Below are 27,866 nucleotides of genomic sequence, written 5' to 3' on the forward strand. Positions count from 1 at the left end.
ACAGCACAGCTGTGGAAATTCACATTCTGATTCCAGAGCACTTCACTTCAGCAAACAAGGATGATTCCTTCAAAATTCAACTTTGGTTGAGAAACACTAAGGTCACAGAGTCGTGATTACAGATGCTGACAAAAGCACTCCCAATAAGATGGCAGGGTTTTCAGGTGGCGCCTCTCCTTCAATAGCAAATGCATTCAGAAGATTCAGGAGCGTGATTCAGTTTTTCTCAAAATGTTATAACATTCTACTGATCTTCTTCCACTAGGCCTGCTGAGACCAGAGAAACCGATCACATTTTTCAAGCATGCTTTGTATCAAGGCTCTAAAATCCCAAAGAAAAGAAAGAAAGCCAGTTTAGTCCTCATTGTTAGGTCTTTACAAAAACTTAAAAACCCACACAAAATTATAGGATTCAGAAACGTTGCTGATTCTGTAAGTCAAAAGACAATCAAGAGTGGAAAGGCATCCTGTCCTACAGAACAGGAGAAAATATTTACAAATCATTACATCTGATAAGGGGTTACAATCCAGATAATATAAAAAACTCATAAGACAACAAAAAACAAACAGTGCTGCAAGGATGTGGAGAAACTGGAACTCTTGTGCACCATTGGTGAGAATGTAAAATGGTACATAATGTGAAAAAATAGTATGGCAATTCCTCAAAAAATTAAAAATGCAATTACCATCTGATCCAACAATTCCACTTCTGGGTATATACCCAAAATAACTGAAAGCAGGGTCTCAAAGGGATATTTGTACACAAATTTTCAAAGTTAAATACATATGTAAAGGACTGACAAATTAATAATAATTTTTTTTTAAAACCATAAGAGACAGAAAATAGATTGCTAAGGGCTGGGTGGAGGGGGAAATGTATTGTTTAATGGTTATAAAGTTTCAATTTTGGAAGATGGAAATTGGCTGCATGTTAAGATGGTAATATTTATCTGTATTTTACCAGTTTAAAAAGAAAAGAAAAACAAAAAATCCGACTGAGACAGTGGGTATCTGGTACTAAAAATATTCTTAAAGAATTGAGCACATAACAGATTTAAGTATTCAGATTAACCAAACAGTGTCCTGGTTGTGACTATGAATGAAGTATTACTTTTCCCTCTTCCCTTAATCACTTTAAGTAACAGATGAGTCTTAGTGCTCTTATCTATTACAAAGAGGTTGGACTTGGTTGGTCCTCCTCTGAAAATCTGTGAGGGTCTACATTCTCCAACACCTATGGAGAGTGTATAATAGACAGGTATTACCTCTGCCTTTTCTCTGCAATCCTCAGGATATTGCAGGTTCTGGTAAACCTCTCTGATACCTCATGGGTCAAACCACATTCCTGCAGCAGTGACCAGGCTCGATCTGGACCCATTGCCTTAGCTAATTGGAGTGCCACATTCTCCACATTGATAGGTAAAGGCCCATCACTGAAGTTCCCATTTGGCGACTTCACGGGGGCTGGCTTTGTGCTCTTGTTCTGAACAAGATGTAGAAGAAGCTTCCATTCCTCCACAGTCTCTGGGATCCAACCTACACAAACACACAGAAACACTGTTGGCTCTTGACTGCTGTTAGCACTCTGCCTGCACACAAGAGATGATCAAAGCCATTTGTGAAAATATTTAATCTAAAACATAATAAAAATATAAAAGAACATAATCTCATCACCCTAACACAGTTTGTCCTGAACATTTGTTGAATAATTCAAGATAAGGAGAAGCCACAAAAATAGCTTCAAAATTCTTTCATTTGTTCAATTCAGTAAGCAATGATCCAGCCTCTGGACATGCTGATGGATATGCAATGAGGACCAAAACATTCAAAATCCCTATATTCTTTGTAATTGTATGGGGAATATAAAAATAAAATTTAAATTAAAAAAATCCCTATATTCTTATGAAGCTTCAAGTGTAATAAAGACAAAATGTAGACAAATACATAAACAATCTACACTTAGGAACAATTTGAGGTGCTATAAAGGAAAGGATTCAGGAACCATAATATAGAAAAGTAGAGTTTTTGGAGGATCTGAGAAGGGCACAATGAGGAAGTGCACTTAAGCAGAAAGATAAAGGATGAGACAAGCATGTGGCTCACGTATGAGCAAAGGTGAGGTGGGGGCGCCAGAAATGGAAGGAGCCTGCATTTTTAACAAAGGAAACAAAAAGGTGACAGGAAAGACTTTGCTGAGTTCAAACAACTCATAAAAGGCCTACAGTGCAGTAGAGATCAGAGAGAATGAAATAAATAATAGGTCAGGCCTTAAGTGACCTCTTCAAGAATCTGGAGTTTATCCTTTTATTCTGGCTTCAATGTAAGGAGTTTGAAAGGAGGAGAGAAACACACCCAATTTTTTTTTTTAATATTTATTCATGCATACAAGAACTGGGGTACAGGCCAGATGTGTGGGAGGATATGAGGATACACCAGAGACAGAGCTGGGAGCAGAACAGGCAGACTGACTGAAATACAATGCTGAGGGGAGTAGTGGGCGAGACAGGAGAGGTCGGCTGTGCCATGTGGGCAGTTCCCTGGCTGGCCAGGGATCGAACTCGTGCTGCAGTGGCTGCGGATTACTTCATAGTGCAGCGCTTAACCCTTTGCCCCACAGGGAGGCCCCATACCCCAATTTTTGTTTAAAAGAAGTATTTACATTACCACAAGGAAAATCAATTAAAGGTGAGTAAGAATAGAAAACAGATGACAATTAAGAGGTTATTACAATTAAGAGGTTATTAATCTAGGCAAGGAGCTAGGACCACAATGATGGGTAAAACAAATTAGACAGATATAAACTACATATTTGGCAGCAAAATCAATATGCCTTGGAGAGTGGTTAATCTGAGTTATAAGACAAGAGAAGTGTCAAGAAAAGATCCTCCCTCTCTTTAACTTTGGTCAGCACAGTTATTATTGTACTAGTGAAATATTAAGGGTACTTTTATCTGACTAGAGAGGGTTTTAGGAGATACTTTTTTCAGTTTTGTTGACATATGATTGACATACAGCTCTGTATTTCAATATAGTTCAGGTGTTTAAGTGTATAGCATAATGACTTACCTCTTTTGGTTATTTTTCAGAAGTGTATGCATGTGTAAGTTCTAGACTTACAAAGTCACTCTTGTTCTGTTTCTGACACAAAGATATCTTGGTAATATTGCTATGGCTGTGACATCTGAAGCTAAGCCTTGCCAATCAACACTTCTCTGCTCCGATTTTCCCTATTCCTTACCAACAGATCTGAAAAAAGGCTGTGGGTCACACTGCAGGGTGAAAGATTCTCATGTCATGAAGCTGACATCTCTGTACTGAGATGAATAAAGTAAACCTACAAAACAGGCTGAGGCCATCTCTCTGAGTGCAGAATGGACACCTCAACTTCAAATGTCAGTTCTGGCCTTCTGATTAACATTTTATCTGAGTTGAATTGAAGAAAAGTAGTATTTTTAAAAAGTGTTTAAATACGCGTTAAGATTTAGGGAAATCTGATTACTACTCCATTTTAACTTATTTAAATTATCTCTAGCTTCTGGCTACGTTAAAAAATAAGACAATGCAGAGAGAAGTGCCTAAGCACAAGCTTTAGAGATAGTCAGATCTAGGTCTTAACACCAGCTCCAACATTAACTTATATGACTTTAAGGAACGAATTGTCCTTTCTCCAGGATTCAGTTATAATTTCCATAAAATAGAAATAATGGTAACTTACTGCTGGTGGGAATGCAAAAAGGTCCAACCACTATGGAAAGCTGTGTGGAGGACCCTCAAACTACTAAAAATGGAGCTACCATATGATCCAGCAATTCCACTCCTAGGAATATACCCAAAGGTCACAAAAACATTAATTAGAAAGGAAACATGCATTCCTGTTTACTGCAGCACTATTTACAATAGCTAAGATATGGAAACAACCCAAATGTCCCAAAACAGATCACTGGATCAAGAAGATTTGGTATATATACACAATGGAAAACTATTCAGCATTCAAAAAAGGTAAACTCACATGCCATTTGCAGCAACATGGATGGAACTAGAAGGGATTATGCTCAGTGAAATAAGTCAGCGGGAAAAAGAAAAATAATGGATCATTTCACTAATAGAAGAAATACAGGGAAACCAAACAAGGGATCAGGGGAAAACAAAAAGACAAAACTAGCAGGCAAACTATAACTAGGAGACATTCAGCAGGAGGAGGGAGAGGGATAAAAATGGGAGGGAAGAGCACAAAAGACTATGGTGATGGTTCACGGTGTTTGGTAATTTTATGGGAACTACACCTGAGAAAAGAAAGCAAACATTGTTTGCTCTTAAAATGAACACTGAAGGGGCGGAGCAACATGGCGGCGAGGAGACGCTGCGAGTAAGATCTCCCATTAAAAAAAGTTAATAGGGAGGAAAAGCGGCAGGTCCCAGTGAGAACTGGGACACGGAAGATAAACGGGTGACTCCAGCAAACTGCCCGAAGAAGAAAGTTGCCATAAAAGAGGACGAGAAGGGAGGGAAGCGCAGAACCCTGCTCCCCTCCCCCGCCCACAGAGGCGGCACTCTCCGACCAGCAGAGACGAGGGAAACAACAAACCAAAACGCCCAACAAGAAAAACGGATGCAGCAAGCGGGACTGTGAGTGGAAAGGAACTATTTCAGCCACCACACCCCGTGAACGGGAGCTGAGGCAAAACCCTGCAGGACCCACCGCGGAGGTGAGCTCCACGCGCAATTAAAGAGAGCCCCGCCCACCAGGAGGAGACCAGCACCAGCACACAGCCCCGGCCGCCCGGTAAGCTTGCGCGAAAGCGGCACTCGGATTGCAGCTGCCCAGGCCCCTGCGCCTGCGACCTAGGCTTGCGGGGAGACGGCGGAGGCCCTCCCTGAGTGAGCAGGAACAAGGTGCCCAGGCAGGGGAGCGGGATTCAAAAGGCGCCATTCCCGCGCCACTGATCTGGGCTACAGCCCGCGTCCTGGAACTGAGGGCTTTGGAACTGAGACCCGGGGCACGAAATTAGGGGGAGACTGCGGAGGCCCATCCTGAGTGAGCAGGAACAAGGCGCCCAGGCAGGGGAGCGGGACTCAAAAGGCGCCATTCCCGCGCCACTGATCTGGGCTACAGCCCGCGTCCTGGAACTGAGGGCTTTGGAACTGAGACCCGGGCGGAGGCCCTCCCTGAGTGAGCAGGAACAAGGCGCCCAGGCAGGGGAGCGGGATTCAAAAGGCGCCATTCCCGCGCCACTGATCTGGGCTACAGCCCGCGTCCTGGAACTGAGGGCTTTGGAACTGAGACCCGGGGCACGAAATTAGGGGCGTGGGTTCCCCACGACGGTGGGGCACAAGGCAGACACAGCACCCCAAAGCCGTTGAGGTGTACCCTACCATCCCCGCTCTGCTCCCTGTCCCACGGGGTGGAAAATCAGCTCCCCAAGGGCTCTAGGAGAGATCTCTGGTGCCACCTAGCGACTTGACCCCAGCACAGGCTACTGAAGGAGCTAGTGGCCAGCTGGGGAGTTAGCCCACACCGGGCCCCTTCTGAACAAGTAGTCTGAGCCCACAGGGAGAGCGAGCACCCACAGCCGGGGCAGACCAGGCGCGCAGAAGAGTGTGCCTGAGACCAGAAGCGCAGGGAGTGTGTCCCACATCACCATTTTAGAACAGGGACATTTCTTCAGTAAAAACTACCTGCAGAAGGCTTCCTCAGGAGCCAGAGGTGAGCGGGGGAAGTTCGCCCACGCCAGACCCCCTCTGGCCTGCAGTCCAAGCCCAGAGGGGAGCAGGAACCCACCGCCGGGGCAGACCAGGCGCACAGGGGAGTGTGTCCCCACATCGGCATTTTAGAACAGGGACCTTTCTCCAGTAAAGGCTGCTTGAAACTGACAGATGACTCCTGGAAGAACCAGAGGGGAACAGAGAAGCCCACCCAAGATGCCGGCAAGTCCCAACAACACAGTGTCCCAACGCATACGGCAAATTAGAAAACAGACAGTAGGGAGGAGAAGAACCACACGCAATCTAGCAACTCTCCAGAGAAAAAGCACACCACAAAAAGAAAGCCAGCCCCCAGATTGCAACGACAATAACTTGGAAGAATTTCTGAGCCTTCCAGAAAGAGAATTTAAAATTGCCGTGATTAAAAAACTGACCGAAGTCATAAAGGAAAACAATGATAAGGGAAAAATAATCAACGATCAGAAGAATGCAATTGAGTCCCTAGAGAGGGAAAACAATGGTCAGAAGAAAGAAATTGAGTCCCTAAAGAGGGAAGTAAAAGAAATGCAGGAGATCAAAGAATTAATGGAAGAACTAAAGAACTCTGGGAAAAGCAATGAAAGCAGAATAGATGAAATGGAAGAACGAATAAGTAATCTTGAAGACACAGAAATAAAAAGAACCAAAACAGAAAAGGAAAGAGAAGTACGAAGGAAAAAGAACGAAGAAAGACTTCGGGAACTATCTGACTCCATGAGGAAAGGAAATATAAGAGTTATAGGAATACCAGAAGGAGAGGAGAGAGATGTAGGAACAGAGAAAATATTCAAAGAGATAATTGAAGAGAACTTCCCAAATGTGAAGAAGGAGCTGAAAATTGATATACAAGAAGCAAGAAGAACACCAAACTTCCACGACGAAAGGAAAAATACAGCAAGACACATAATAGTAAAGCTCCCAAGAATCCAGGACAAGGAAAAAATAATGAAGCTGGCAAGAGGGAAGAAACAGATAACATTCAAAGGAAAACCAATCAGGCTGACATCAGACTTCTCCGAAGAAACACTACGGGCAAGGAGAGAGTGGAGGGACATAGTCAACAGACTCCAAGAAAACAGATGCCAACCAAGAATACTCTATCCCGCAAAGCTCTCCTTCCTCTTTGAAGAAAGAATATGGACCTTCCCAGACAAACAGAAACTCCGGAATTTCATTGCAACTAAACCCCCACTCCAAAAAATACTACAAGGAGTCCTAAAGCCAGAACCTCAGAGCGACGAATAACAATGAAAGAAGGCCAAAAAAAAAAAAAGTTATTAAAAGAATAAATAAATAAAATCAAAGGAAAGACAAACACAATGGCAAATACAGATGTTAACATATCAATATTAACTCTAAATGTAAATGGACTAAACTCTTCAATAAAAAGACACAGAGTTGCAGCCTGGATTAAGAAACAAAACCCAACCTTTTGCTGTCTCCAGGAAACACATTTAGCTACAAAAGATAAAAATAGGCTCAAAGTTAAAGGATGGAAAACAATCCTACAAGCAAATGGACCAAAAAAGAAAGCAGGAACAGCTATACTTATATCAGATAAAACAGATTTCAAACTCAAAAAGATAAAAAGAGACCCCAATGGTCACTACATTATGATCAAGGGGACAATACTTCAAGAAGAAATAACACTCATTAACATATACTCACCAAACGAAGGAGCACCAAAATATATCAGACAACTGTTGTCCTCTCTGAAAACAGACATCAGAGAAAACACATACGTAGTGGGAGACTTCAACACACCACTATCAACAATGGATAGATCAACAAGACAAAAAATAAGTAAAGAAACCAAAGCTCTAAATAAAGACCTAGAGCAATTGGGCTTAACAGACATCTATAGAACACTAAACCCCCAAAAAATGGAGTATACATTTTTCTCAAGCGCACACGGATCATTCTCCAGGATCGATCACATACTGGGGCACAAGACAAACATCAACAGATACACCAAGATTGAAATCATATCAACCATCTTTTCTGACCATGAAGGCATCAAACTAGAAATAAACCATAAAAAGAAGGCAAGGAACTTTCCTACCTCATGGAGATTAAAAACCACACTACTGGAAGACCATTGGACTAAGGAGGAGATCAAAGAAGAAATTAAAAAATTTTTTGAATTGAACGACAAGGAGGACACCAATATCCTAAATGTATGGGATGCAGCAAAAGCAGTAATAAGAGGAAAATATATAGCAATAGAAGCTCACATCAAGAAACAAGAAAGAACGCAAAGAAACAACCTAATCTCGAAGCTCAAAGATCTAGAAAAAGAACAACAAAAAAACCCCAAAACCAGTAGAAGAAAAGAAATAATAAAAACCAAAGCAGAAATAAATGAAATTGAAACTAAAAAAACAATCCAAAAGATTAATGAAACCAAGAGCTGGTTCTTTGAAAAAATCAATAAAATAGACAAACCCCTAGCCAGGCTCACAAAGGAAAAAAGGGAGAAAGCACAAATAAACAGGATCATCAATGAAAGAGGAGAAATCACAACGGACACAGCAGAAATCAAAAGAATAATCAGTAACTACTATGAACAGTTATATGGAAACAAGTTTAACAATCTAGAGGGGATGGACAAATTCCTACAACTCTACAATCACCCAAAGCTAGATAAAGAAGAAATAGAACACCTAAACAGACCAATTACAATTAGCGAAATTGAAATGGTAATCAAAAACCTCCCCAAAAACAAAAGCCCAGGACCTGATGGATTTACAAATGAATTCTACCAAACATTCAGAGGCGAATTAGTGCCTATCCTTCACAAACTCTTCCAAAAAATTGAGAAGGAAGGGACAATACCAAACACGTTCTATGAAGCCAACATTACACTAATACCAAAACCGAACAAGGACAACACAAAAAAGGAAAACTACAGGCCAATCTCCCTAATGAACACTGATGCAAAAATCCTGAATAAAATTTTAGCTATCAGAATCCAACAATGTATCCATAAGATAATTCACCACGACCAAGTTGGATTCATTCCAGGGGCACAAGGATGGTTTAACATCCGAAAATCAATCAACGTTATCCAACACATCAACAAAAAGAAATATAAAAACCATATGATAATATCAATAGATGCTGAGAAAGCTTTCGACAAAGTGCAACACCCATTCATGATAAAAGCCCTTGAAATTCTTGGGATACAAGGAACATACCTCAACATCATAAAGGCCATCTATGACAAGCCAACAGCCAGTAACATTCTCAATGGTGAAAAGCTGAAAGCAATTCCATTAAGATCTGGAACAAGACAAGGATGTCCACTCTCACCATTGCTTTTCAATATAATACTGGAAGTCCTAGCCAGGGCAATAAGACAAGAGAAAGACATCCAAGGAATCCAAATAGGAAAAGAAGAAGTCAAACTATCACTATTTGCAGACGATATGATATTATACATAGAGAACCCCAAAAACTCCACAGAAAAGCTAATTCAACTCATCAATCAGTTCAGTAAAGTGGCAGGATACAAAATCAACACGCAAAAGTCAGTAGCCTTCCTATACACAAACAATAAATCTGAAGAAGAAGAAATCAAAAAGACCATCCCTTTTGTTATTGAAACAAAAAAAATCAAATATTTGGGAATAAATCTAACAAAAGAGGTAAAGGACCTATACAAAGAAAACTATAAAACACTGTTAAAAGAAATAGAAGAAGACACAAAGAAATGGAGAGACATCCCCTGCTCATGGATTGGAAGAATAAACATTATTAAAATGGCCATCCTTCCAAAAGCAATATACAGATTCAATGCTATTCCAATCAAAATTTCAATGTCATTCTTCAAAGAAATAGAACAATTATTGATGAAATTCATATGGAATCACAAAAAACCCCGAATAGCCAAAGCTCTCCTGAAAAAAAAAGAAGGGAATGGAGGCATCAGACTCCCAGACTTCAAACTATACTTCAAAGCCATAATCATCAAAACCGCATGGTATTGGAACAAGAACAGACATACAGACCAATGGAATCGAATAGAAAATCCAGAAATAAACCCACAGATTTATGGTCAACTAATCTTTGACAAAGGAGCAAAGACTATGCATTGGAGCAAAGAAAGTTTGTTCAATAAATGGTGCTGGGAAAACTGGGTCGCTACATGCAAAAGAATGAAGCTTGACCACCACCTCACACCATACACAAAAATCAACTCAAAATGGATTAAAGAACTAGACATAAGACCTGAAACCATAAAATATATAGAAGGAAATATAGGCGAAACACTACGTGATTTGCACATCAAAGACATCTTTACAGACACATCACCCAAAGCAGTGATAGTGAAGGCAAAGATAAACAGCTGGGACTATATCAAATTAAAGAGCTTTTGCACAGCAAAAGAGACAATAACAAAAACAAAGAGAAACCCCACCAACTGGGAGAACATTTTTGCACCCAACACTAATGATAAAGGACTGATCACAAAAATCTGCAAAGAGCTGATGAGTCTCAACAACAACAAAGAAAATAATCCAGTCAAAAAATGGGCAGAAGAGCTTAAAAGAAACTTCTCTGAAGAGGAAATGCAAATGGCCAACAGGCATATGAAAAAATGTTCAACATCACTTGTCATCAGGGAAATGCAAATCAAAACTACCATGAGATACCATCTTACACCAGTGAGAATGGCACATATTAAAAAAACTAGCAACAACAAATGTTGGCGAGGGTGTGGAGAAAAAGGAACTCTTGTGCACTGTTGGTGGGAGTGCAAACTGGTCCAACCACTGTGGAAAGCTGTGTGGAGATTTCTGGACCTACTAAACATAGAGCTTCCATATGACCCAGCAATTCCACTCCTAGGTATTTACCCAAAGGACACAGAAACATCAATTCCAAAGAACACCTGCACCCCTATGTTTATAGCAGCACTGTTTACAATAGCTAAGCTTTGGAAACAACCCAAATGCCCAAAAATAGATGACTGGATCAAGAAGATGTGGTACATATATACCATGGAATATTACTCAGCATTCAAAAAAGATAAACACATGCAATTTGCTGCAACATGGATGGCGCTGGAAGGGATCATGCTCAGCGAAATAAGCCAAAAAGAAAAAGAAAAATACCGGATGGTCTCACTCATAGCAGGAATCTAGAAAACTTAAATAAGGGACCAGGAAAATGAATAACTATAAGAAAGTGAAAATCAAAATCAACAAAAAACTATGAACCAGAGACACTTTTAGGGGGGCGGGGGCGGGAGGGGAGGGATTGGGGTCAGAATGGGGGGCTGCAATTGTATGGGGAATATAACAATAAAATTTATAAAAAAAAAAAAAAAAAAAAATGAACACTGATGTAAAATATACATAAATTAAAAAAAAAGAAACTTATGGAAAAGTACCTACTGTCTAGCACACAATAGGAGCTAATTAAATTAAAATGGCACCTAAAATTTATTTCTAATAATATTTTTACAATATACCATGTGGTACAGATTAAAAAGAAAAATAATTTCACAAATTTGACAGCTAGCTAGTATATATATATGATCAATGGACTATTCACCAAATGTCTTTATTGAAAAGTCTGGAGTGACTTCTAAAATACTACAACCATGAGTAACCAATTGTGACTTACATACCATTGTTCCCTTCCATCAGGCTCATATCATTCAAATATACAATGTTGGTGAAGGCCTCTCGTCTTCTCCCCAGCTCCAAGCAGAGTGTAAGATATCCAGGCCAGAAACTTTAAAAAGACCAAAGTTGAAGAAAGGAAAAAAAAGCAGTGAATTTATCTGGAAGTGCACTGTTCAACGAGTAGATACCAGCCATAGCTATTTAAATTTAAATTAATTAAAAGTAAATAAATTCAAAAGTCAATTCTTAAGTTTATCAACCTATATTTCTTTTTCTTCTCAATGGCCACATATAGCTAGTGGCCACCAAACTGGACAGTGGAGTACAATATTTCCATTATCATAGGATAATGGTATCACCCCTGATCTATAGCATTTAAGGAAAAAAAAAGCTAGTGATAAATATATTGATATTTGAAGCCAAGAACCAATTTAGAAACACTTGTTTATACAGTTTATAAACTTTTAGATTCAATATAAAACTAGTATATTTTCCCTACAAATATGCAAATGACACTTCCATCTTCTTCATTTGCCACATCCAGTAATCTGCAAGTCCCACTGAATTTTCTGTCTAAATGGCCCTTGGATGTGCTCCTGCTGCTGCCCCACTAATTACCAATTTTCTCATACGTGAGTTACTGCAACACCTTCCCAGCTCGTCTGCCTGTTCCCAAAGTATGACACCCTAAGTGATCTCTGGAGAGTTCCATTTTTATATCATTTTCACACCAAAAAGTCTAAGGAGTCTTTACTGATACTAAATTCTCCTTACCAGCTTTCAAGGTACTATATCAGCTAATGATGTTATGACCACATGCTGATCTCATCCATCATTATCAATGAACAAATACTATTAAGTTGTCACTTAATGTCATCAATGTGTTCTTGAAAACTGTAACTTTAAGCAAAATGACTATAATGAAAGCAAATCCTCAAATAACAATTTCATTCAATATCAGAGTTACATTTTTCTCATCAACATTACGATGATACAACATTGAATAAAATGATGTTATTGGAGGACCTGTTATATATGTCAATTATCTACCACTGTATGAATTAGGCATTATGAGGGAAAAGGAGACACGGTACCTATTCCCAAAAGATATAGTCCAGATTGAGTCATAATATAACATCATCAGGCCATAAATAATATGTGGTACAAATAAAAAGCAATGTCAGTTTTTCTTGCCCTTACTCTTGCGCTTCTCTCAAATGACCTCCCTGTTCCTAGTCCCTTATAAATACAAGTCCTATTCAGCCTTCAGGGTGTACTTCCAAAGTCTTACTACACCCATAAGTTCTTCACTAGTGAATCTACTAAGCCCATTCTGATTTCTTCATTCCAGGAAATCCTATAGCAATTCAGTTCATACCACACAGTCTGGTGCTTAATTGACATCTACATGCCTAAGAACTGGGACTAGTAACTAGAAAGAGAGGGGAATTATCAAGGGCTAGTCTCATGTACTAGAGAAAAACATGCACAAAACTTAAAGGAAAAAGATTTCTACTATCACTTAAAACAAAAAGGCACTTCTATATAACAAAAAGAATTCCCAAATTATAGAGCATATCAATTTAGGTCCTTAACTACAAAGTTATGGACTGAAATTATTCTAATCTTAATTTCAGCTTCTAAGAAAAATTTCACTTACCCATGAGACCTACAAATGTCAGTCATTTTCTCTTTGGTTGCAAAATCTGCAGAAAGTTTAATTAGATGAAGAATCAGTTGACTATAACCCCAGGAAAACAAGTGTGAATGAGGCCTGTGAAATGAAAAACTCTCAGTAAATTAGACAGAAAATAAATCTAACTTTCATTTCAGTCACCTAGTAGGGAAGAATATAATTGAGTTACATTTGTGCCATTGTTATTATATTTTTCAAATATTTCTATTTGGCTTTAATAAAATTAAAAAGCTATTTTTCCTATAATACCTATTCATTTAAAAAAAATTTGACATTTTAGGCAAGACAAAGAAGCCCATAATTCCTCTACTCAGATAGCTACTGTATATCCTTCCAGATCTTTTTCTAAGCATACAAGATAGGAATTTGGGGGGCTTTTACAAAGTATTTCCTGGAGGAAAACACAGGGAACATTTCTGATATGCTACAGTACCAGTATTTTTCAAAATATTGTATTGTAATTATTTAGTTTTTAAAAAAACAGAAAACCAAAATCAGCTTATAGCAAGAAAATCCTTGGCAATTTTCTAGGAATATACACACAAATACCGTCCTCCCCAACCCCCAACACACACACACCAAACATACTTTCTCTATCCCTCTAACTTAGGTCAATTTTTCCACAGCCATTCCTGAAGTCATCCCAGATGTTTTATGTTTCCAAAGAAACAGAAAAGCTTAGAAAGAGGTCTCCTAGTATACCTAGGGTTTCCTTCATCATCCATAGTGCTTATGCTGGGGGGAGCATCATGGGACAGTGCCAAAAGCAGCCAATTCAATCTTAAAGACTCTGGTTGTAGAAGAGACTCAAGAAAGGATGGCCTAGGAAAAAGTTGAGAAAAATCACCAATCTTCATACTGAGAAAGGAAACAAATTATTATTAAGCATTCAATATAGTGAATGAAATAAGGTGAAGCCCCTCTGCCACAAAATGTATAGAAATCTTAGGAAAAATATGTCTTTTAAATAAATAGTTGAGCCTAGATAATAAAAACACCAAAGGAGGGAAAAAAACCAAAAGGAAAAAAGCAAGAGCCGGTGGGAAGGTAGGCTCAGGTCCGGGAGATTTAAAAATCTGTATGGGGCCTCCCTGGTGGGGCAAGGGGTTAAGCACTGCACTATGAAGCAATCCACAACCTCTGTACCATGAGTTTAATTCTGGCCAGCCAGAGAGAAACCCACATGGCAAAGCAGACCTCTCCTGTCTCGCCCGCTGCTCCCCTCAGCAGTGTGTTTCAGTTCTGTTCTGTTCTGTTCTGTTCTGTTCTGTTCAGTTCTGTTCTGTTCAGTTCTGTTCTGTTCCCCACTCTGTCTCTGGTGAATCCTCTCACTCCCCGCATCTTGGCCTGTACCCCAGCTCTTGTATGCATAAATAAATAAATCTTAAAAAAAATAATAACCTGTATGGCAAAAGTCAATCAGAGAAAGAAAGGGGGAAAGTTGCCTATCTCAAAAACCAAAGGGCCTGTGCATGGAGATTAAGAAATGAGGTGTCAGCCTAAAGAGGTAAAGAGCTGGAACTGAGATCCACCCACAAAGGCTAGGATATCAGCAGCAAAAAGGTGGCAGTGAATTCAGCTACTGGCAGAGACAGCAAAGAAGCTTATCTATCTTAGTCTAGAACCTGAAGTTCAATTTGACACTTATGACTAGAGAACCCAAGGGTGGGAAAAGAAGTTTGTGTTATGTGCTGTGAACTAAAGAATGGTACATGGCTGCCGAAATTCTCTTCTTCCACAGTAGGTATCTCAATACTGTGTGAGTTACACAAGAGATACAATGTCCCATAAAAAGAAGGAGAGTCTATGAACATTCTCGCCTTCTCACCGTTGATCTTCAGGCCTTGATTTCACCAGACTGTCTAAATAGGCCAAAAACTGAGCAGGATGATGATGACAAAGTTGCATGACATCCGAAGGCAAAATGGATGGGTAAAACCTGATTAAGGATCGAAGGGCAGATTCCCCAAACTTCTCATACAATCTGCATTTAAAAAGAAAACATGTTTCCAATTTCAGTGAGATGATATACTTGGTTACATTATCTAAATAGAAATAAATATACTAAGAAGTTGCCCAACATGTAATTCAATAAAACATTAGAGATTAAGACAAAAAAGAATGTATGTGCTCTAGTTCATATAAACAACATATAAGACAACTTACCGGGTAGCATAAGCAATCAGCAAAGGACTATCAAAAGGAACTGAATCATCCAGTAACTTTAATCTTGTTGGTAAGTCTCCTTCTTCCATTTCCATATATGTAGGATTAGAACTTGCCATTTCTGAAAGATAAAGTACATTCTTTCCCCTTTATCTTACAGCTATAAATATTCAATTCATGAAAACATTCATTCAATAATCGTTAGTCAAGTACCACTTTGTGCAAGGCCCAATGCTTCTAAGCATTGTAACAGAGATAAAAAAGAACAAGACGCAATTTGTATGTTTAAAGAACTTAGATGAGGGCCTCCCTGGTGGCGCTGTGGTTGAGCGCTGGGTTGCGAAGCTGCCCGCAGCCTCTGCAGCTCGATCCCCGGCTGCTCCCCGGCCACCAGAGGAGGGTCCCACATGGCGCGCAGACCTCTCCTGCCGCCCGCTGCTCCCCTCAGCAGTGTACTTTGGTCCTTCTGCCTGCTCTGTTCCCCGCTCTGGCTCTGGTGAATTCTCTCGCCCTCCCGCGCTTCTGACTGTACCCAGTGCATGTATAAACAAAACAAACAAACAAATAAATAAATAAAATTAAAAAAATAAAGAACTTAGATGAAATTGGGAGATGAAGCATATGCAAAGTTCTAAAGATAAAAGAACAATAATACAAAAGTGATTATTACTCTTTAATAAATGAGTGTGGGGAAAGCTATACATCTATCATCAGTGTCAAATTCCTGTTTTCTTTTTTTCTAGAACCAGTGCCCTGTCTCTTTTGAAATAAAATTAATTTTAAATATTTGAACTATTTAAAAAAAATATCAGTTATATCAAATCTTCCTTTGAAGGAAGAGTTCTCTTTGGGGAATTGCCAAATCGTTTAAAGCCAAGTGTGGTAAATAAAGTGAGTGATGATCTTGCTGAAACTATCGCAGTTAAATATATATATGAACCTGGGCCTCCCTGGTGGCGCAAGGGGTTAAGCACCACACTATGAGGCAATCACAGCCTCTACAGCACAAGTTTGATCCCCGGTGACCAGGGAGCAACCCACATGGCGAAGCAGACCTCTACTGTCTCACCCGCCGCTCCCCTTGGCAGTATTTCAGTCGGACTGCCTGTTTTGTTCCCCGCTCTGTCTCTGGTGAATCCTCTCTCTCACACACTCCCCCTCTGCATCTCTGGCCTGTACCCCAGTTCTTGTATGCATAAATAAATAAATGAACCTAAAGTAAAATGAGTTTTCAACTGTCTGTGAAGACAAATGCCAAAGAACAGTTCCAAAAGCTGTTTTCCACAATTCCAACATAACTTGATGGGTGGAGTATTTTCAACATATCATTTTTAAAGAACCAATCTTCAATCTCTAATATTCAACCATTTTTTAAAAAATCATTTTCCTCTCAGAAACTGAAAGATAATTACTGGAAGGCATCACTCATTTGTGGAACAAACCGGCACAACACAATAAAAATAGACTCTGAAAACTATGGCAGTTACCAGAGGGGAGGAGGAAGGAAAGCGGGGGAAAAGGCGATAGAGGCAGGAAATCTGATGGTGCAATAGCCCTGGAGCTCTAGTGATGGGCAAGAGAAGCCTGTGCACACGTCAAGGGCTAAAGCTGTAAATTCCAGAAATTATATCATTTTGCAAGGAAGGGGCAAATCAATGAAAATTGATTTTTAGTAACAATCATTTCCCCCAATTAGTTTATTTCCTATTTGACTGTTAGGCAAAAAGTACTTAAGGAATTCAGAGAAGGAAACCCTCATATTGAGCTGGAGAAGGAAGCTTTATTAGGTGGGAACTAAGTCAAACATATGCACCTAAATTCAAGCAAGCAGAGACATTGCCTCAAACTGCCCATCACATATGTACCAGCCAGCTCTGGTATTAAGTCAACAACCACTCAGGCTAATGGAGATTTTTTTTCTGCTATTTTCCTGTGACCAGGATTAGGAATGACAGATAAGCACATTTCTAGTAAGTAATAATGTCAAACATGTGAATTTACTTGAGAAGAAAGGACATTTTCTATTTTACTGAAAAGGCAATCTACCTGAATCCAGGAAAAAAAACTTCAGTCATTACTTATGCTTTTAACAGCTCAGTGTGAATTAAGGCAGAACCATAATTATAATCCACACTTCTAGAAAACTAAGAGATCGTTAAGTCAGTAATATAAAAATATATCTCTACTTGTGACTACCACTTATGTTAAACAATGAAGTTTGCTTAAATCTCTAATCAAGTATTAATTTTGTGTTAAGAAAATTCACCTCTTTAAAAACATGGGACTATCAATAGAAAGGGCATGTAATGGTCACTGGGGTTTAACAGCTGGTTTCTATAAAAGCATGACAAGCAGGGCCTCCCCGGTGGCACAGCGGTTGCGTGCTGGATTGCGAAGCTGCCCGCAGCCTCTGCAGTGCCGGTTCGATCCCCGGCTGCCGGGCGGGGGTCCCACATGGCGCGCAGACCTCTCCTGCCGCCCGCTGCTCCCCTCAGCAGTGTGCTTCATCAGTCTGCCTGCTCTGCTCTCCACTTTGACTCTGGTGAATTCTCTCGCCCTCCCACGCTTTCTGACTGTACCCAGAGCTTATATAAATAACTAATCTTTAAAAAAAAAACTTTAAAACTCTTTAAAAAAAAAAAAAGAGCATGGGGCCTCCCCAGTGGCGCAGCGGTTGAGCGCTGGGTTGCGAAGCTGCCCCTCAGCCTCTGCAGCGCTGGTTCGATCCCCGTCTGCTCCCCGGCCACCGGAGGAGGGTCCCACATGGCGCGCAGACCTCTCCTGCTGCCCGCTGCTCCCCTCAGCAGTGTACTTCATCGTTCTGCCTGCTCTGCTCCCCGCTCTGGCTCTGGTGAATTCTCTCACCCTCCCGTGCTTCTGACTGTACCCAGTGCATGTATAAACAAACAAACAAACAAATAAATAAATAAATGAAACATGCCTCTATTAAAAAAAAAAAAAAAAGAGCATGACAAGTAGTGTGACCTTGCATAAAGTGTGAACTAGTGACTGTAAGCCAAAATCTCTGAAGCAGACAAGCAAGTTCTTTACCCGTATCTATCCTCTTCCCTTTGGACATTTGGACAGGTTACACTTTCCAGTCTCTTCTGCAGATAGGTGGAGTCATGTAATAGAATTCTCACCCAATGGAGTACAAACAGGTCACTAACTGACCTAAAAGAGCATATTTACACTTCTACAAGCTCTCTTCTGGACACAGCAACCCAACCTCCATCACTGTCTTTAAGGGAGGAAGGAGTTCAAAAAAATGGAAGGAACTTGGAGCCCTGGATTACCACATGGAAGAAGGCTGCCCACTGACCCAGAAAATCTGTTCTGGACAGATATATATGAGCAAGAAATTAACTTCTATTATAGTTGAGTCATTATAATAGTTTAGCCTACTTGACTATTAACACCTCTCTGTGCCTCAATTTCCTCACCTACTAAAGAGTAATGCGATCATCTACTCTAGAGGATGTTGTAAGGATGAAATGAAATAATGCCTGTGAAGTGCTTAGTGTATCTGGCATACAAGGAGTATTCAATAAGTGGTTTATATTATTTCTATATTAGTAAGTTACGTGAAAGATTTTCTTAGTTTTACATATGTGCATTTATAAAGACTTTATGTTAACTCCAACTTCTCCAAGCTATTTCACTTTCTAAATGTGCTTGTGAGACAAATAAAACTAATTTTTTATAATACAGTTGGCAAATTAAACCAAGGTCTGAGGAACCATAAAAGATTGAGTGGTAACAGAATGAAGGTTAACTAGAACAGAGGTGATTGTCTATTTAAATCACTTTCTTAACACAAAAATACCAAGATACTATTGTTCTCCATACCAATTTTTCTTTTTAGTAAGGTAATCTGATAATTACCTTTCAATCCTTCAATAAAAGTGTCCCAAACCAAAGGACAGTTAGTGTAACTAAACTTGATACTCTCCTTTGTTCTTTTCAAGTCCAGTAGAAAAAAGTACTTCTTTAGGAACTGACAAGTTAGAATTTCAGGCGAGTGTTGCTGTGAAGTGTGGTCCACATGTCTATTTGTGCTTTCAATCTCAGAATTCAATACATTCAATTCCAAACATAATGTTGTCAATTCTGCCAGCTCCTTCTGAAGACGGTTTGCTATGATGCAAGGAGGATATACTTGAAAAAAGTCATCCAAGGGCTCGCTCTGACTACTTACAGATTCACATGTCGTTTGATCAAGAGTGTCTTCATTGCCTGAAAAGACCTCTTTTATTTCTTCATTCTCTTCATCTAATATTTCCTTTTTTGATTCGTCAAGTAAGAGCACATCCTGGTTTGATTTTGTGGCTGAGCTGCTAGTATCTGAAATGCCTAAAAAGTCCTTCATGGCAAAAGTTTTTTCTAACTGTGAAAGCCACTCCTGTAAAACCATTCTCAGAGACTTGGGCTCAAATAAAATCAGTGGGTCCTGTAGTTTAGTCCTGTACAAAACAGACAAGTATGACATTCAAGTTTCATGTACTTTTTTAAAAAATGAATTATTTCATGCTAAATAAACCTAAGGAATATAATGTAATTATCTGGAATAAATGTTACTATTTAACTCTTTAAGTAAAAATTAGCTAAGCAAGATGATAACACAGGTAATATATTAACTTTGTACAAATTCTTGAATTTGAATTCTAAATTCAATTCCAAATGAGACTACTTCTGCCCCCACTATCTCAGGACCACTACTGATGCAAAAAGTCATTCCCATTCATTACAAATTTCTCATTCTTAAATACTCACATTGCTTCTTCTGTTGCTATTTTGAGCTCCTGGAGCTTGTCATCTTCTGGAGGTTGACTAGTTTCTTCTTTTTGTCCCCTCAAAAAGTGTCAAAAGAGAGGGAGTCTGAGTTTTCTTAGACAATTATAAGCAGCAGGTATTACACTCAATGTTATGAGACAAAAAAAAGAATATAAAAATAAGCACATGGCCTCAAGATGAGCAGGTTCTAGTCAAAAGAAAGGCATTCAAACAACTAAGTAATATAAAAGCAAGTGAAAGAAATGCTGAAAAGCAGCACAATTGTGCTATGGGGCCTCCTTGGTGCCCACAGCCTCTGCAGCACCAGTTCGATCCTCGGCTGCCGGGCGAGGGTCCCACATGGCGCGTAGACCTCTCCTGCCGCCCGCTGCTCCCCTCAGCAGTGTGCTTCGGTCCTTCTGCCTATTCTGTTCCCTGCTCTGGCTCTAGTGTATTCTCTCACCCTCCCGCACTTCTGACTTTCTGACTGTACCCAGTGCTTGTATCAATCAATCAATAAATCTTAAAAACAAAAAAAAAAACAAAAAAAAAAACTGTGCTATGAAAGCATAAGGGAATGATTATTTAACTAGGCAAAGGAAGCTTAAGGAGGTGATATTTGTTAGGAAAAATAGAGGGAAGAATTCTGCAGTTGGAAGATAGCATCAAGAAAGTAGTAAGGTATCAGTACACATCAGGTCCTCTGACAGGACTAGATTTAGAGTGCTAAGAAGGATGTGGTTGGAGATCAAGCTGGAAAGGTTGGCTGAGGTCAATTTGAGGGTTGCCTTAAATGCCATAGCCATATCTATACATTTTTCTATGAACACAGGGATTCTCTAAATCATTCTGAAGATATCAAATCATTCATCTTACCTAACTGTCCTCATTCACGGGCATGTGGGTCTCTCTCAATTCCTGGAAGAGTGCTAAACTCATTGGCCTCTAATGTTCAGATTCTCTGAACTGTGTGATGAGGTAGAAACTCAATGGACAAGAGACTTCACACTGAGTTAAACCAAGGGCTTTGCTACCACCCTATGGCCACAGAAGGACCATGCAACCAGCATATCATAAGAAGGTCTATGAAAAGACATTTCATCGTGTAGGCCAGAAAATATTAGCCACTTACTCTGAATTAACAGACTTGCTATGGATTTATGTAATTTTTCAACGCTCATTTTGTGGTATTCAATTTTTATGAGTTACACAAACAAGAACCACGTCATTCATATGCCTTCTGCTACGTGAGAAAGTCATGGCTTTCTTCAAACCAACAGCTAGATCATCTAGAATTTATACAGATCTGCCTCTCTGATCCCTCTAGTTCAACAGACAGCCCCCCTGAGACACAATGGTGAAGGTCAGAGTGAATGGATTTGGCTGGATTAGGCACCTTGTCATCAGGGCTGCTGATGACACAAATCTATACACAAGAGCTTACTTAGTCTCTTCCTCCTTTGGACAGGTGACTGCACTCACATCCTCTTCACATGATGCCTCATCACTTCTGGATTCTGGTCTTACTTTCAAATCAGGGCTTGTATGGAGAGTGCCAATCTTCTCAGTAGTTTTACGCACAAAGCTGGAAACACTGCAAGTCAAATACCAAAAATTAATATGAAAAAAATATCATGACTGCAAGGAATGAAAAATTCTTTACATGACTGCTCTGTGTTCCCATTAGTCTGGTGAAGGTAAATTGGACTTAAAAAAAAAAGAAACTGTATAGCAACTTCTCTGATCAACTACATATTTTACATAAGTACACATAAATTTACAATATAGTAAGAATTCTCTTCATTTACTAAATTGCCTTGATTCGGTGCTAAAGAAAAGGTCTTTAGCTCCAACTATGTCTGCAATGTTTCTATCAATGAAGGCAAAGGGGGCCATGTGATTGTCACTTGCCCCACACTGGCCAGAGAACTAACAAAGAATTTTTTCATAAACCTCAGCTGTTCACTACTCAATATATCCTTAAGTAAAATTTATATCCAGTAAGACTCAGATAAGTAATTAAAGCTGCACAAAGTCTCTCTTAAAATCAAATGCCAAGCCTGGTCCCAGGGAGTAGTTCAAAATACTTCTGACAGTGTCTCATTCTGAGTGCAAACTGCAAGAGAATCAAGAAGTGACCAATAATATGTAGAAACTGTTCCTTTCAGAAGATGAGGAAAAAACAGTGTCAAACTTATTGCTTGGCGGGGGCAGAGTGGAGACATACCTCTAACAACTCAAATATCTAGCTGCTCATACAAAGAGGGAAGCTAAATCCCCCAAAATGGAAATGAGAAGTTACCAGTTTCATGTAAGAGGTTATATGAGAAATAACCTAGAGACCTCTTTTTTCCTAAAGTATCTTTTCATTCTCAGCACAAAGTACCTAATGTGACAACTGAAGTAAAACCAGAAATGGGATTAGAAAAGACTAATTTACCTTTCCTTGACAGCCTGAAGAGACACAAGAGGAGATGGAGAACGAAATGGTAATGGAATGCCGAAGGGGAGAAAAGTTTCATTCTTATCTGCCTCAAACATCACTGGAACATGAGAAACAGTGTCTGATGAATGGAATCAGGGGAAAAGAAAAAATCTAATCACAGGGGAGTTATTTACTCAACACATCATTCTAAAGAAATTCTGAAATGAATAAACCAAAGGAAATGAAAGATTCAATATCAAAATCACAAGTGACCCAGATACAAATGAGCAGAACACAAGCTTACAAGATGCAAGGGATGGTCCACATGTGAAACACTTAGTCAGGTACCTGCATTTTCCTACTAACCCTGAATCCCCATAAGTCAAAAAGGAAGTTTAGAGTCTCAATTAATGTCTTCTCAACAGTTCAGTCACAGGAATACTCGAACATCAAAAAGTGAAGGCAATGACCCCCAAAACTGTAGCAATATTTCATTCCTAATGGAAAATAATTTGGTTAGTGAGGGTAAAATGGTTCCACTCTTTTAGTTAATGATCCCCTTTCTTAACTTTCCAGCATGCTGATAACCAAAATCAAGTACTTTATCAATATCAGCCTACACATGAGAGAAAAAAAAAAAACAACTAAACATAAATCCACTCTTTTAGTGCCAAGCTGATCTACAGGTACAGATGGCAAGTCTATCAACATAATAAAAATTATTAATACTCGGTAAGAAATTCTATGCACAAGATAATCCTGGCAAACAAGAAGTCAGAGAAAGTAACTGCTTCATATGAGCAACCAACAAGAGACACATTCATCACCTTCATTTCCATGTGAGCCACAACACTGATCTGGTTGGTCCTCTTCCTGATGTGAGGTGAATTCTTTCAGCCTCTCGTCTTCTGAAAAGGTTTGGCTATGAAGCGAACAAGAGTCCTCATCGGACTGACTGCCTCTTCGACTACTAATGATACGATAAATACCAGAGTCCAAGATGCTGAAACTTTCCTAAAAATAAAAATAATTCCAAAAAAACACAGTAAACTTTTCTTTCTAGCACAATATAACTTTTTAGGACAAAAAGCAACATTAAAAATAGCCAGTCAATAACAACAATTATGGCTTATTAGAACCAACCAGTGAGCAATGGCTTCTGGAAGCTGGGTCACTCTCATGTGTTAACAGCATCATGCAACCATATTTCTCTAGTTTGTCCCCATAAAGTCTGAGAGTGAGAATAAGAATTAAATGACACAATCCTGAGCTGTGCTGAGACTCAAATTAGTGTGAAGCATTTAGAATCATATATTGTGCTGGAGGCAACACAAAATACATTTGCAAACAGAATATAATAAACAAAACAAAGTTTGGCTTCAAGACACCCCTAAACAAAAGCTTCACAAGACTGTCCAACAGCTGAAAGAAAGTCCCCTCTTGACACTCCCTTCCCAAATATACTACATGAACAAGAAAAGTAAGTTTTGGGATCGTAGAGGTGAGTGAGTGCAACCTAAGGCAACCTTACTGTACAGTAAAGTCCTTTCAAAACTGAGAATACCTACATGTGATGAGATGGAGCTCCTTCTGCTACTGCAAGCTGAATCCAAAGGTTCAAATTTTAAGATCAAATCTTCCAGTTGAGAAATTAGATCACTACAGGTTGTGAGATCCAGCTGTGATTTCAAATGCTCCAGTTTATCTAGAGTCAAAGATTTTCTTCCCTAATGAAAGAATAAAACAGAAACTCAACAAATTAGCTTACTGTTTGTAACAAAATCTATACACAAATATCAATATATTGAAAAAGGTCTAACATAGAACATATAACCAATCTCAAAGGGGCTTTAAAAAGCCTTAACAAGCTAGAGAAAGAATTAATGAGAATTGCATAAGAATTAAGAATATAGTTAAGAGTAATGGTATACATAATCAACCCTCTAAAAACAAGGCCCGAAATTCAAATAAATTTGGGGGCAAATTCAGCAGTTTAAAAATTGAAAAGTATGCCTTTTTCTTATTTTCTACCCACCCCTAGATTTGTTTGATGTGCTTCTTTTGGGGATTTATTGTTGCTTTCTCTGAAAATTGTATAGAAAAGGCCAAAAACTATAAGCAACTTTGTAGCACAGTCCTTCAAGGAGAAAGGTTTTTAACTGCTAATTAGTAGGTAAACTCTGACTCACTCTGCAAGCAATGATAGAATTTTGGAAAAGACAACAAGTACGAGCAGCGAGGTTCCATAGGCCTCTCCTTAGCAGGCGTTCCACACAGCGTTCCACAGATAACAGGGAAAGATGTGAGACTTTCCCACTTAAGTGTAAACAGATCAACTCATTCTTGCAGACAGCTACATCCTGAATGTCTATAAAAGCACAGGGGTAAAAACATGGGATGTTAACCAAATACTCCTTTTCCCTATTTGCAAGGATTAAATTATTCCAATAAATTAACTTTTTTATAGAGTTTGGCTAGATTGAATTTCACTCCTATATTTGTACTTGCATTTCAATGAAGAAATCATATACTAGACACTTCCATCAAGAATGGAAGACACAGAGAAAGAAACACTTTTAATCTACTATCATATTTAAGATACTATTTTCTGTGAAAAAGAATCTGGACTTTAAAAGAGAGCATTCTACATTAGAGGCAGACTGTAACATTTCTGAGAAGTACATTCTGATGTCAATGAAAGGCTTTTAATACATTATGTAAACCAACAGTTCATGAAAAAATATCTGCCTTGGCTGAATATCATGAAAGGACTTAAGTAGTTTTTATGGACACCCGTAGGGAACTTAATGTACAAGGAATCAGTGGTGATCAGATTGGTAGTTTCTCTTTTTTAAACTTTTACAAAACAGAAAATCCAAAGTCAATATACATTTCTTCTGACCAGCAATGCTAATAATGCTAGAGTTCCTCCATTTCTGGTTTAATTTAAAGGAATACAGAGAATGATTTTTCTGTCTCAGTCACATACAATGACTGTTGTTCCTACAAGGACTTGTAGAACTCCCAACTATGAGGACATGAAATTTCTAACAGGGCTAGAATAAAGATTCAGAGTAAGTTGAGGGAAAAAATTAACTCATTCAATACTTCACACTGGCTACTAATACTTAAGAATGAATGAAAATTGTATTTTAAATTACCCATGAAAAACTAAGTAACTAAACACAAGTTGACAAATGACTGCTTAGGGATACCTTACCATGGGAAACATCTGCAATGTTTATCTTTAAAAGGCATGTCACCTCAGACTACTTTTCCACTTCTTAAATAAATTTATTTAAATTTTAATAAAATTACCTTTGACTTGACTCCAAAGAAGAACTTGAACATTCTGAGGAATGAAAATATAAATTCCTCTTTCAGTCCATGTCAGCACACAATGCTCACTGTAAGTGAAAATGGAAGTCAAGAGAATTCTAATTTGATCAAGTACATAAGTCTATGATAAAGTAATTCACTGAATTCAGACCTTCCCATTAGTAAATTCAGACCATACAAAGAAAAAACAACAGTGATCCAGCTAATTAAGTACTAACACTTCTTGCCTGTCTGTACTAGCCTACTTTTTCCTGTCTATAAAAAACAGTATAGTCTACAGCCATACCACGCTGAACGCATCTAATCTCGGCTAAAAAATGGTATGTTACAGTGTCAAATTGGGTGGGGTGGGGGAATTTCAGATCCATATCTTCTAAAAAAATAAAAGGCTGGTATCTTACTTAATGTTTGTTAAAGCAATTAAATTCATATTTGGTATAACAGGAAATGTAAGACTAAACGTAACCTCTTACCCCCAATCACTGTTCTGATAGTAACTTTTAATGGTGGTAATGTTTTGACATCCTAATTATACATGGGCAAGAAAAGTTTAAAAATTCCTGGTCAACTACATGGTAGGAGCTTTATTTAAAAATTTACCAATATTCAGTAACATTATAGCAACTCACCAAGACAGATAGATGTGCTGTTCATATTTTATGAAAGGGAAACTGAAGCGCAGAGAAATAAAATAATATGTCCAAGGTCATTCAACATGAGTGATGAAGAATCAGAATTTATAACCTGAACTTTTTTCTCTACATTTCAAAATCTACTTCTTCCTTCACATATCCTCACTGATCCACCCACTGTGATCTGGAATCCTAAAAATTTCACTTAATTTCATTCTCAAAAAGTCATAGATTTCCTAACTGTCAAACCCAAAAACTGTCCTCAATTCCCTTCTTCTTAATACCCAAGCAGGGATCAAACTGGTTGACTATTCCTTCCTTCCTAAATCTCACCTCCTCGTATTCTAAGACACTGCATCACTTTCTTGGTCCACTTTCCTTTCCAGGTGTCTGGTATAGTCCACGCATGCTCTTCTCTTTCATACTCCTTTGCTTAAATCTCTCACTCTCTCAAGGTGACTACTATTTTTTTATATATCACTGGTAATCTGCTTCTTTCCCCTAGTAAGGCATCCCCCTATTTATAATGTCTTCATTTGAGTCACCTCTCAAGGATCAGCAAAAGTTCTATCTCCTCTGTAATCCTCCCCATTAGTCCACAGAAATCACTCACCCTGCTCATAACAATCATGCACTACACTCTCACAACTCTTGCATTTTACTGTTGTTAAGCTTTTCAGAAATAAACCACATCTCTCAAAATATTAAAATTTTAACGGGGACTTCTTTTTTCTGGCTTTAAGAATACTAAAAATATTATAGTACCATGTGCCTATGATATTAAGAATGGTATTTTGATAGGAATTGGGTCCTCGGGCAAATATTAAATTTTTTTAAGATTTTATTATTATTATTTTTATTTATACAATAGCTGGGATACAAGCCAGAAGAGCACGAGGGTGAGAGGATTCACCAGAAACAGAGTGGGGAACAGAATAGGCAGATAGACCAAAAGCACTGCTGAGGGGAGCAGCGGGCCCAACAGGAGAGGTCTGCCATGCCATGTGGTAATCTCCTTGGCCGGCCGGGAATCAAACCCGCACTACAGAGGCTGCGGACAGCTTCACAGCGCTGTGCTCAACCCGCTGCGCCATCGGGGAGGCCCAAATATTAAAATATTTTGCCAATGGGCCTCCCCAGTGGTGCAGCGGTTGAGCACTGGGTTGCAAAGCTGCCCGCAGCCTCTACAGGACCGGTTCGATCCCCGGCTGCTCCCCAGCCACCAGAGGAGGGTCCCACATGGCGCGCAGACCTCTCCTGCCGCCCGCTGCTCCCCTCGGCAGTGTACATCAGTCCTCCTGCCTGCTCTGCTCCCCGCTCTGGCTCTGGTGAATTCTCTCACCCTCCCGCGCTTCTGACTGTACCCAGTGCTTGTATAAATAAATAAATAAATATTTTTAAAAAAAATTTTTTTTGACAATATGAAAGACCGTATCACTGCTCTTAAAGTAATCTTTGTC

The 27,866-nt window shown here is 39.1% G+C and overlaps 1 protein-coding gene across 1 annotated transcript in view; it reads right to left on the reverse strand.

The window, feature by feature from the left end:
• Positions 1-261: 261 nt before the first annotated feature.
• HPS5 (HPS5 biogenesis of lysosomal organelles complex 2 subunit 2) overlaps positions 262-27,866 on the reverse strand; it is a gene marked incomplete at both ends in the record, with an annotated part of 41,965 nt that continues 14,360 nt past the window's right edge. The window contains 15 exons of the mRNA XM_084243422.1: positions 262-322; positions 1,266-1,536; positions 11,378-11,484; positions 13,036-13,149; positions 13,774-13,893; positions 14,900-15,055; positions 15,238-15,358; positions 19,123-19,700; positions 20,011-20,088; positions 21,455-21,604; positions 22,451-22,574; positions 23,263-23,449; positions 24,004-24,162; positions 24,625-24,803; positions 25,754-25,842. Coding sequence (XP_084099548.1) covers positions 262-322; positions 1,266-1,536; positions 11,378-11,484; positions 13,036-13,149; positions 13,774-13,893; positions 14,900-15,055; positions 15,238-15,358; positions 19,123-19,700; positions 20,011-20,088; positions 21,455-21,604; positions 22,451-22,574; positions 23,263-23,449; positions 24,004-24,162; positions 24,625-24,803; positions 25,754-25,842 — 2,494 coding nt within the window. The remainder of the gene's footprint in view (positions 323-1,265; positions 1,537-11,377; positions 11,485-13,035; positions 13,150-13,773; positions 13,894-14,899; positions 15,056-15,237; positions 15,359-19,122; positions 19,701-20,010; positions 20,089-21,454; positions 21,605-22,450; positions 22,575-23,262; positions 23,450-24,003; positions 24,163-24,624; positions 24,804-25,753; positions 25,843-27,866) is intronic.

Source organism: Talpa europaea (genome assembly GCF_964194135.1).
Source record: "Talpa europaea genome assembly, chromosome: 1".
NCBI classification, from domain to species: Eukaryota; Metazoa; Chordata; class Mammalia; order Eulipotyphla; family Talpidae; genus Talpa; species Talpa europaea.